Source organism: Vulpes lagopus, chromosome 22 (assembly GCF_018345385.1).
Source record: "Vulpes lagopus strain Blue_001 chromosome 22, ASM1834538v1, whole genome shotgun sequence".
In the NCBI taxonomy this organism is placed as follows: domain Eukaryota; kingdom Metazoa; phylum Chordata; class Mammalia; order Carnivora; family Canidae; genus Vulpes; species Vulpes lagopus.
Window position 1 is genome coordinate 17,891,729 of NC_054845.1, and position 12,430 is coordinate 17,904,158.

Genomic DNA, 12,430 nt, shown 5'->3' on the forward strand with positions numbered 1-12,430 from the left:
TCACCCCGCAGAATGGGGTAGATATGGGGGTGGCATGTGTGACACAGCATGGCCATGCAAATGAGGGCTTGGGAAGGATTTAAGCCATTCTGACTCTTCGCAGTTCTGATCCTCTGGTCATTTTTTACAAAAAGGATTTGAAATGGAATTGTGGGGCACTTGAGTGGTATAGTCGATTAAGTGTCTGACTCTTGGTTTCTCCTCAGTTCAGGATCTCAGGGTCATGGCATCGAGCCCCACATCAGGCTCCGTGCTCAGCATGGAGTCTGCTCGAGACTCTCTCTTCCTATCTCCCTGTCCTTCCCATTTGTACTCTCTCTCTAAAAGAAATAAATCATAAAATAAAATAATAAAATATAAAATATAAAATAAAATGGAATTGTGACTGATTCCATGATTCCTACTGCTTACTCTTCTATAAATTAATTCCTCAATAGCTCTGGTCATTTGAAAGGAATTCAGAAAAAAAGAATAAATCTTTAGTGACCCCTACATTTTTTTTTGAACTTATATATTCAACCATTTCCACTTACTCTCATTTAAATCATACTTAAGTAACAAAGGGAAATGTTTATTCCTTTTTCTCCTGGCCATCTGTCTTAGAGGGTTGACTAGGATTTACATGACCCCATTGGACAAGGAAAACCAAGCCACGCATATACTCAGGACTCAGAAAGTTGGCTATACTATTTAGAATGCAAACCAATAGGGGCTCCTGAGGGACTATAACCCAAAAGGAAATACAACCCAACTTTGAGTTAAGAGTGTCCCTAATGACTGAGGTGGTCCAGGAGCTTCCAACACACATGCATAAGATTTGGTATCATGAAATGAGGGAAAATCCAGTTGAGAATGTGCTTCATATGTATGCCTAATAGGAGTGGGTTTTAAAAATAAAAAGTAAATGGTTCAGTTAAATACTGCAGTCATTTTATTATTTTTATTGCCTTGATTATTTTCCAGTTGTGTTTTAAAGACATTCTGAAATAACATTTATATAGCAAAGCGTGCTGTCAGTGCCTTAAGAATGAAAAGGACAAAATCTAGATCTTCACTCCGAGCCTCTCCATATCAAACTACAACACAAAGCCCCTCTCTAAACTAAATTAGAAGAAATAGGAGTGGAGGTTAGAATTTTAATTAACTGAGATGAATGAAAGTATTTTAATACCCTATTACAGTTCGATGTGCAGGAGAGGGAAAGAAATAAATGCAATAACATTTCCAGATTTCATTTCAGGGTTTATCAGATAATGAAATGATGATCATATTGTCCTTCACCTGAGCTACAGATGTATATTTGTTTCTAAATCACTCTGGTTATTGCGCATGGAAAAAAAATCTTCAAATTGTAATGGGAAATCTTGAAAAATCATGACCAAGAAAACAAAATGAGAGAGATAAGGATCAGCAATTTTTATAGTCATTTAGTCCTAGTAATAGCTCAGAACTTTAGTAATATCTGTTTTTCCTTAATGCCTAAACTAGTGTCTCCAGGCAATTTTTTTTTTAATTATGAGAAATGTTACCACCTATTTTTTAGTAGAGCTAAATATCTTTAGTAGGTAACCTTATGAATAAGTAGATGACTTAGCCAGCAGGAAGGAGATAGGGAAGAAAAATAGGACATAAGGAGAGATATCACTGACTGGGAGCCAGCACTTACACACTGATGAACACAAAATTTTTGCTAATATCTCTGCTCTTAGACATCACAGCCATCCCAGTGAAAACAGTCACTAACAAATGTGTGATTGTGATGTGCATGTGTATTAATTTATATTAGTTATGCCTATGTCTCTGCCTATGTCTCTGCCTCTCTGTGTGTCTCTCATGAATAAGTAAAATCTTATGGGTGGGTCTAAAAGCCAGATGGTTAAACTATTTTCCCATTCTATCATCAAACCTATATTGAGACCTAACAGGTACAAAATAAGCAACAAGAAAGTATGAGAGAAAACACATTCTCTGAGATTTTATTTTTATTCTTTTAAAAAATTCTATCTATTTATTTGAAAGAGAGAGAGAAAGAGCACAAGCAGGGGACAGGAGTGGGGGGAGAAGCAGACTCCCTGCCAAGCAGGGAGCCCGATGTGAGGCTTGGTCACAGGATGCCAAGATCGTGACCTGAGCCGAAGGCAGACACTTAACTGACTGAGCCACCCAGGCTGGGCTCTGAGATCTTAGATCTAGCCCTGTAGTGGAGATGATAGATATTTTCAATAAAGAACATTTAACAAAAGGGTGAAAGGAAGGCAGCAGCACATAATTAATCATCAAACAAATATTGAGAGACTGTTAAGGGATATATGAGTTTAAATAGGGGGAAAAAAATCAGTGAGAAATTGGAAAGGACTTTGTGGAAATAGCCTTATTTACCTTACCATGTTTTTCATGTTTTCAAGGCACATTTGCTTATTCCCTTCTCTGTGAACACACCTAAAAAAGAAATACCATTCTATAACATGAATTAATCTCAAGTCAGTCATTATATAACAAATTAAAATTTCTGGCACTTTTCATATACACCTTTTTTTTTTAAGATTTTACTTATTCATGAGACACAGAGAGAGAGAGAGAGAGAGAGAGAGACATAGGTAGAGGGAGAAGCAGGCTCCACACAGGGACCCCAATGTGGGGCTCAATCTGGGACTTTGGGATCATGCCCTGAGCTGAAGGCAGATGCTCAACCGCTGAGCCACCCCGGCATCCCACCTTTTTGGTTCAAAAGTTTCATTAGAAATATGACCGCTTGGGGTATATTAAATAAAGGATGTCAGATGACCTTACATGGTAGCATCAGTTCACCACAACGCTACTTTAATCAGAATATGTTTACTGTTCTGGGGCGCTTCGGTGACTCACTTGGCTAAGTGTCTGATGCTTGGTTTCGGCTCAGGTCATGATCTCAGGATCCTGAGACAGAGCCCCATGTCCCTGCAGAGCAGGGAGCCTGCTTCTCCTTCTCCCTCTGCCTGCTACTCCCCCTGCTTGTGCTGTTTCTCATTCTGTCAAATAAATAAAATCTTTAAAAATAAATAAATACATATATATATACACACATATATATATGTTTGCTGTTCAGCAACAAGCAACATTATTAGTTCACTTAAAATGAGGCTACTTTGTCACAAATACTGTGGTAAAGCTAACTTTCATATGGATTTGAACACATCAATTTCTGCTTTCACGAAGAAAGTAAGACTACGTGCATGAAGTTTAAAGCTTTATGCATTTCTTTTTTAAATTTTAAAGGTTTTCAAATATTTTCCCTAAAACTGTCTGAAGTGGTCTCGCCCTCAGCAGTCTACAAATCATTAAATGTACTGAATGTAGTCTTTGAAGGTCAAAGAAATACACTTGACTCATTCAATAACCATATTCTTTTTTGCACTATTCTCAGAATGTTTACAAATTTTCAGTCCAGCTTTTCTGAAATCATTAATTTCCAGATGCCTCTTGACTTTCACAAATAATTTACTTGTAAAAATGGACAAGAAGTTTGTATTTATTTCAGGAAGGCTATTTGAGGGCGGGAGATGTGTGGATGTGAAGAGTTGTTTGTCCCTTTGTACAGATTAAAAGCTGAGACCTTTGGGAGTCTTACATTATAGTCTGTAAAAAGGGACAAATGATTGCCCTAAGTTGGAACCCAGGTACAACTTGGTTTGGGTCTTCTGATTGACCTGGTAGTTTTATAACACTCCATCCCTTTGTGCCCTATCAGATGACTCTGTAAGCATGCCCAGTGTGGTAAGTGAACAAGAAGCTTACCTCCTGAGTGCCATTGGAAGGAGGCGGTTCTCCAGCCACGTCTCTAGCATGTCTGCACCTCAGGCCGAGGTGGGCATGTTACCCAGCCAAAGGTAAAGAGCCACAGATATCTTATACTCTGCATTTTGGGGGCAAAGGTAGAAATTCTGAAAATTCACTTTTATTATTCTAAAATGGCCAAAAGAGAAGCAGATGATCATGTTTTTATGTAAACCAGTCAACAAAGGACTTTTCAACCAAAGTCATGCAGGCAGCAGTTTGCAAAGAGTTTTGTAAGCTAGACCAGTAGAAGGGGTCCCAGATTCTGATCCAAGCATTGTTTCAACTTTAAAATTCCCTGGAAGTAGATACATGGTCTTTTTTCTGGTTGTCAAATGACATTCTCATATTTCACATATATCATGTGTATAGGACTAGCTTGATATATGTGACAAAGTTGAGACTTTCAGTATGTCATTAGTATTTAGTTGGAGGTAGTGATACTTAACCAAGCAGAAAAGGACCTATGCCACTATGTGTGACCTTGGGCAGGTCATTTAACAAGAGCCAACAGCGCTCTTTTTTGTGAAATAAGGAGGTTAGCTAAAGTGATCTTTATGGTACCTTCTCTATAGTTCTATGATTCCATGACTAAACATTTTAAGACATTTTCTTTATACATTCTCTGCCTCTAAGAATACACATTAAAAAGTTCATATATATGTATATACATATATATAAATATATACAGAAAATGATCTAACATAAGAGTCAAAACATTGTCTATTTCAGAGCCAATGATATTTTCACTTCAGGAACTAAATTCTTTCAGAGTTGGCCTTATGTGTTTCTGGCTAATTTCTTGTGTATTTTTAATACCTACAGATTCAATGTGGTATACTTCATATGTGGAAAATAATAAAAATCAGAGCACATTCTAATGTTCAGATAAAATCGGTTTTATACAGAAATAATTACCTTGTGCCTAAGACCTTTAGCAAATAGTTCATGAACTTTACACATGAAATAAAATTTGTGAATAAAGCCTAACTTTGGAGAATAGGAAAAAACAGGGGGAAATGATAAAAAAAATGATTAATAAGTAAATTGCATACTTGCAAAGAAAGCAGTATCTTATATACTATTTGGTTATTACAAAAATTAATGATATATAATGGTTACTATCATTGCAAGAGATTGTTTCACCTACCTTTTGCTAATTTACCTTTAAAAAGGAGGTCTTTTAAATAAAATGCACGAACAAAACTAGAACTAAACTATAAAATGTCCCAAAAAAATATAAAAGCATTTGATATTAGTGTCTACCAATTCATGTGAAAGTTTTATTTAAATTAGGGAATTGTAGGAATTTAACATAGAGGGGTTTTTTTTTTTTTGTGATTTACCTAAACTAACCAGACCATTCCCTTTGTACATATTCATTAAGAAATTAACTTGTTTCAAGGGAGAAAATTTGGTCTCTTATGGATATGTGGGAAATCCAGAAAAATCATATAATTCAGCCCTTTGGGTTGACTCATATTTTGGAAGGCTAATGAAGGCAGTAATATCTATGTTAGGGAAAAGGAGCCTCTCTCTGGAGTCAGAGATTATTTCTACAGTGTACAATTAGGTAAACAATTTAGGAGGGCAGGTGCTCCAGCTTTCTAAATAGTTTAATTCCATTCAATTTAATAGGTGTTTATTGAGTACCTTGTGGGTGCTTGCTTAGTTCAATGCTGTCTAGTAAAGGAGAGAAAGAGAAAGTATGACACAGTTTCTGTTCACAAATCCCCAAATTAGCTGCATCCAAATAAATCAATAAACCATTTAATTATTCTCTCACCAACCTGACAGGTTTCTTCTTTTGGCATTTACAATTGAGTCACTAGAGGATGGAGGAAGGAGGTAAATGAGAGTGCCACGTGAATATTCCAGGGTTATCTTCCTCCCATTTGTTGACTTGCATTTTCATTGCAAAATTAGCAAGGGAAGTTGAGTTCTTTCTTTGCTTTTCTTAATGGCCTCAGTTCCAAGAATTTGGTTGTGGCAATTCATGGTAAGTGGTTTTTGTGTAATAATGTCACAACACACAAGAGAGAAGTAGGTAGGGTCCTGGTCAATGAAGAATCATGTACATAATAAGACAAGTGAAAAGTCATAATCACCTAGCCAAATGGTCACCAAAGGAATGATAGTCTCATCTTCTACAGATTCATTTTGCAATGCATTTCAGAGCTCATGTGTCCATTTGGAGCTCATTTTAAGTCCCAATTCTTGACCAATAAATAGATCACTCCTCTGAGAGTCATACCCACCCAAAGTCCCTCCCCTTCCCCCATTGCCTTGAGTCCTATGTCTTGACAAACCCAGCACAAGGTGAAATGGTTACCTGTCTCCTTCTCCTTCTTGTTCTGTTAAATTTATTTATTTATTTTTTGGCTCTTGGAAGCAGAAAATTGCATGCCTTTTTTTCTTTTTCTTTTATTTGTTTGCATTTTCTTTCCCTAAATGCTTCATCTCCCTACCCCTCCTGCAGTGAACCTAATGTCCTCGATGACTCCCAGGGCCTGGCCGCCGAGGGCAGCCTCTCTAGGTACAGTGTCAACGCTACCTGTCTATTGGTGTCTGTGCTGGGAAACTAGCTGTTCCCTGTCTCTCTGTCTCTCTGTCTCTCTGTCTCCTCTCGCCCCCCCGTCTTGATATCTATTTCCATTTCTTGCCCTTTGTTGCTCATGAACACACGAGCCTGGAAGTCAAAGGTGTAGCCTCCTTTGTTTTCAGCTTCAGAGCTCAATCACAAATAAGCTAAAAAGCTTACTTTAAAAAAAAAAAATCTGTGGAGGTTTTTTAAGGGCTTGTCCACGGACATCTAAAAAGTTTGATGTGCTAAATGTTAACTTTCTCCCAACAAATCATTCCCTCCCACACCTATATCCCCTAAGAATTGTTTTTCAGAAGCCTTTTAATATGACTCCCCATCATCAAGAGGCCCCTTATTAAATCCAGACAGGTCTTTTAGCTCATGGCATGAATGGTAAGAAAACAAACAGTGCTGCTATAATAAGAGTAGCAATGTCAATACAATTTATATAATTCCCTCTCTTTGATGCATGCTATGTGGCAGGCTATCATAGTAGCTTGTTCAAAGGACACTGATAAAAAGAATGTCTGTCCCAGCACAAAGATGACTCCAAAACTTGCCATGAAATATCAGACACAAACATTTCCTGGTAAGTAAGAGATGTCTCATGATGCAGACAATACAATGTCTTGGCTATTGGTTTAAAGCATCAGAAAGGGGGACTGCACCTTTAACACTCAGATAAACCCTGTCAAACATTCCTACTCTTGTGCCGTTGATCCACACCTCTCAACTAATCCTCATTAGGGGTAATGCTTCTTGTTCATTCTAACAGTACCTTAGTTCCATCTCAAGAGAAAAACATTCCCTTCCAGGTTCGCATTATGTAGTGAGTACAATACAACGTGTTTATTGCTTTATCACAAAGATGAGGAAATGTTGAGAGGCTGTTCCTGTGCCAGGATATTCTTTTCTGTTTTTCTCTTTGTTTTCTTTGCATCTTGTTCAGATTTCACATTTTCTTTGGCAACTGAAAATGGGAAATTTAGTCCATTATCAGGTGTATCATTTATTTTACTAGACCCATAATTCATGACATTCATTTGTGTTTGCGAGCCCTTGCCTTGACAGATCAGGCTATTGGTGGTAAATGTGGAAGTGCTGCAGAGTGCAGGCTTAACTCCATTATCTAGAGCTGCAGGGACGAGGAGGAACAAGATGGTCCTCAAGTCGGTTTCCCCTCATTGTTCATGGTGTTTGAAGAGATCTGAACCAAGTCTAGCACCATAACCACTACTTTCAAAGAACAATCTGTTTTGCTTAAAGTTGCATGTGAGATAGGTGAACCTTGCTTAGAAGAGAATTTCAGTGGCCCTCTGAGAGTGGAAAGGATGAAACCGGCCTTCTATTCAGCCAGCTTAGGCCCAGGGCTTTTCTAATTAGGCCAGATTTTCCTCTTGCTGAGTAAATACTAGTTCAGGTTTGGTGCCAGAAAGCAAGAATTTGAGTTTATTTTTATAAATGTTCTAAAGGATTTGGCCATCTCTAGTAGGTTCAGGGTTCAAATCGCTGAGCTGGGATTTATCAGAACCAATCTGCCCTGGGTCTAGCACTAGTGGGAATAAACCCAAAGTTCTTGCTGCATGAGACTATTTCAGAACCAAAGCTATATAGGTTTTATCTACAACTGAGTCAGTCAGTCATGTCAGGACTTTGGAGACTGTTTTAGACCAACTGTGTGGATCTGTTGTTCCTATAACTGGCGTGTTCTTGTTCTGGGTGTTAGCCACCCAGACTCCATGGTGGTCATTAAGAAAACAGAAGATGAGGCATTAATGCTGGATTCTAAGTAATTCTGTTGATGCAGGGATATTTCACCAGGCAGTAGCACATCCACCTTTGCCACACATTGCAAGATGTATTTCTTGAACTCCATCATGTCACCAAGTTCTCTTTGGAGGAGAGGAACTTTTGGTATTTACTGAGGTCAGTTCATAAAATAGGATATGCACTTATATTTGGTTTCCAAGTAATCTTATTTTGGGCATGAAACTTCTTTATGTTGCTGACTCTTAAGACCCTAAGGAAGCAGTAGGCACTAACCATGGCAATTATATTTAGCACATACCCGAGCACTCAGGAGCTAAAATACATCCAAAGTAGTCCTAAGGAGAATCTGGCTCCGAACCTTCAAGAATACCAGGAAGCAGAGCACCTGGGTGGCATAGTAGGTTAAGCATCCGACTCTTGATCTCAGCTCAGGTCTTCATCTCAGGGTCGTGGGTTCAAGCCCCATGTTGGGCTCCATGCTGGGCACTGAGCCTACTTACAAAAATAATAATAATAATACCAGGAAGCATGCCCAAGGGAAAGTAATAAACCCCATTTCTTCCCTTACCCCCATATTTTGGTAAACTTTCTGGAGATTTGCTTTTGAAAGAGCATTTATTTTAGGTCAGTGGGACAAGTTGGCCTGAGGGATAAATGAGGAAGAATCCAGAATAACTAGGGTGACCCAATGAATAGGTAACAGCCAATAAAAATTACACAGACCTTTTGAAAACTTCTTCTTCTTTTTTAACCTGTGTTATATGATTTCTTTTAAATATTCATCACAAGAAGTATCAGCCTGTTAGAAGCACTATGCTATGGAGCAAAGATTCTTTTAGAAATCAATAAAATAGTATCCCATTCTCTTCCATTGAGAGTATTACTCGTAGAGGCCTAGAAATCCCCAAATACACACACTGTCCATCATGTTTTCTCACCAGAAGAATTAGACATACAGAAATTATTCAAGCACTTAAGCCTGGATGTTTATCCTTGAAAATTAGATTTTGTTTGGACACGTTAGAATACTCTGAAAGGCATGAATTGACAATCAGTTCTGATTTTTAAGAAAGAGATTAGAATGCTATTTGATTCTGTAAGGGTAATTTTAATCCCAGTGAAAAATAAGAATGTGGCTCAAGTTTAAACAAGACTATGTAGCCTGAATGAGACAAAATTAAAATAACCTATTTAGTAGAACCCATATCATGATCATCCACATTTTCAAAGTATGAAAACTTGGCAAGTACTCTCCAAGTACTTAGAAAAATGTTTTAATCCTTTGCGTGTAACTGAGAGTGAACAGCTAAGAAAATGTGTTGTGATACACAGATATGTCCTGTACCAATGCTGCTTCAGTTCTTACTGGCTATCTGAGATCCAGATGATTCCCTTTTTACTCGGAGTCCAGCCACTAATCTCTAAATCCTGTGGCATTTAGCATACACTTTTCTGGATAATGTTGAAGGAGGTCAGGACAGACTCCCCTAGAATGTGCCATTTTAGCATGTGGATTATTTTGAGCTGAAGGCACTAGAGACCCTGTGGCATTGAGAGAAATTTTCTCCTTCTCTTAACCACACAGCCGACTCTTAATTGGAGGTCTTTCCCAGAATAAGGGTTTATTAACAGAGACAAATTTTATCTGAGTGACCCATCTGTATGGTAAGGCAAACATCTAATTACCAAACATCTGCTCTTCTTATCACCCTGTGAAGTGCATTCCTTTCCTCTGAAATCCCTACCCCAAACCCGTTCTCCTTAGTTTAGAATGACATATACACTTCATTTTGCCCATCTTTGGAATTTCCATGTCTGTGTGGATTCTCCATACTTAAACTTATTAAATTTGATTTTCTGCTGTTAATCTGACTCATGTTAATTGATTCTTAATCCAGCTAGGACTTCTAAGGGAACAGGACTTGTTGCTACTCAACATTGTGGAGGCTAAGCAGATTTTAAACAATGATCTTTTATTGGGAAAGGGAAAAGTAGAATTTTGTCTTCTTTTTCCCTACTATCTACAAATGTTTTATGGCTCCTTTAGTGCTGGCTTTCTTCATTCCAATCACAAGACAATCACTCAGGGTAAATGGCTTTGCTTTGTGTCTTGGATTCCACCTCTAGATTTCTCTAATAACCATGTTAAAATTGAGACGAAAAGCACAGGTGAAGACAAGGAAAATACTAATTCATTTCCATGTGTTAGTCTTACCTAGTATTTCCACTTAAATTTTTTATTTATGAAATATATCAATGTCCCAATCTATGCATTTTTGTAATTTTAGATAAATAATATGAATTATTATATTTTTACATATTATATTTTATTACATGACTGAATGTCCCCTTTATTCACCTATAATGTGTTTTACAAAGTACCATTAGGTATATATCCCATGTAGGAGAGGCATACATATTTCTACACTACAATACAGGGCCTCAGGCCAAAAGAGGGAAAGAGAGGTAATTTGTGCCAGAATTGTTCTCCTAACATCGTCTGAACTTCACTAGATTATAATTTACTTCCTTGCATTTCGAGTGAGGAGGTTTTGTTTTTCATGGACATTTGAGTCAAAATTCTGCTAAGCCCCAAGTGCATGTACTTCCCTAAAATGTAGATCATTATATGGTTTGCCATAGTGATGTTTTTCAGTGACTCAAAAATACGAAGGACAATTTTAGCTTCAATTTAGAATATTTTAGTTCCTTTTATCTGTATTGTTTGAAACTATCATTTTGTGAAACTTTGGAAAATCAGCCATTTCTCTCAAGATTGACATTTTCAAGAAACCAATCTTCTTTAGAGAGGCGCTTGGGGGAAACACCTTGGTCTTCTCCTGGTTGGTTTTAGTATTATACATTCCTATGGTCATAAATCGTAAATCCTACAGATGACTAAAATAGTATGTGACTTGGAGAGAAATTGAAACTAAATTGAAACTACTTTTTATATGCAATTTGATACAGACCTGAGAGAAAGTAATATGTTCTGCATAAATTACTTCCATTATGAACTTCTCTGGCTGTTTATAATGTGTCCCAACTGCACACAGTTAAGCCAGACTCTGATGTCCCCAGGACAACCATGACAGCATCACATTTTTTAGGAAGAATATAATGTATTAGCTGGGATATACTATTTCCAGGGACATGTTCTATAATTTCATCTTTGATGTGTGCATTCCACTGATGAAATGCTGTATCATTTACATAGAACAGCTAATTACTAAAGCTGTAAACTTGATTCATTTCTTAGATCTAAGCCTCTCTATCCATAGAGAAAATTTTGATGCTTATGATCCTCTCTTGGAATAATCATCATGAAATTACCATTATGCTTTGACATTTAACACTCCCTGAGTAACGTGTATTTCTTTTCTTGCACCATTTTTTTCTCACAATCTCGGGTTACTGAATAAAAATGAGACAAGTGGACTGCCTCAATTTCATTTTCTCTGCCCTATTATTTTCAAAATATTTTATAACCTACTTCCTTTTAGCGTTCTAGAAGCAATAAACTCATTACAAATATCAAATGTAAAACAAAGAAGCATGCAAGATACATCCCTTTTCATGTTCAAACCATTTTACATCAACTAACTTCTTTTCTCTGCCTTAATGGGAGGTAGGTGGTAAGTATTAACCTCCCTTTACGGCCAAGGGAACTGAGGTAACATTTAGATGTCAATGAAGAAACCATTCCAAAGAAAGCTTTGCTTGGTATCTGGGAGAAACTTGTTTCTACTTCTGTGCATATGGTGATTGAATACTCATTCCAATTTAAGGCACATGCTAAAATGTATAATTAATAAGGAGATGTCACTTCAAACATGCCAGCAACATAGTCTGGATTGCTTATCAGAATTTATTGCGTTGTTACTGCAAATAATTTTCCATCTTCATAGAAAGGTCACATATATATAAAAATAATGCATATTGATCTTTTGAACTTGACATTAAAGAGAACAAGAACATTTAAAAAGCATCTGTTTGGGGACTCTTTATGGAATTTTGTACTGTGTATCCCAAGTGGTGTAATTATGATATAATTACATCCTTATTTCATAAAAACTTTGATAAACTCCATTTGGGAATCATTGATTTTTCTTCCAGCGGAAATATGAGTAAGATTTTTAAAAAATGACAGATCGGCCGTCAACCACATGATGGTTAACTGGTCATTAACATAACAGGGGAAACATCTGATTGTCCATCTTACCACCAGTTTCTCTCCCTATAACTGCAGCTAGATTTTTTAGC

General features: G+C 37.2%; 1 protein-coding gene across 4 annotated transcripts in view; it reads left to right on the top strand.

Annotated features, from left to right (window-relative positions):
* UNC80 (unc-80 homolog, NALCN channel complex subunit) overlaps positions 1–12,430 on the top strand; it is a 222,738-nt gene that overhangs the window by 202,424 nt on the left and 7,884 nt on the right. For 3 of the 4 annotated variants that reach the window (XM_041737717.1, XM_041737715.1, XM_041737716.1), the window contains 2 exons: positions 3,728–3,866; positions 6,293–6,349. In XM_041737717.1, coding sequence (XP_041593651.1) covers positions 3,728–3,866; positions 6,293–6,349 — 196 coding nt within the window. The remainder of the gene's footprint in view (positions 1–3,727; positions 3,867–6,292; positions 6,350–12,430) is intronic. The other variant, XM_041737718.1, reaches the window with a different exon arrangement.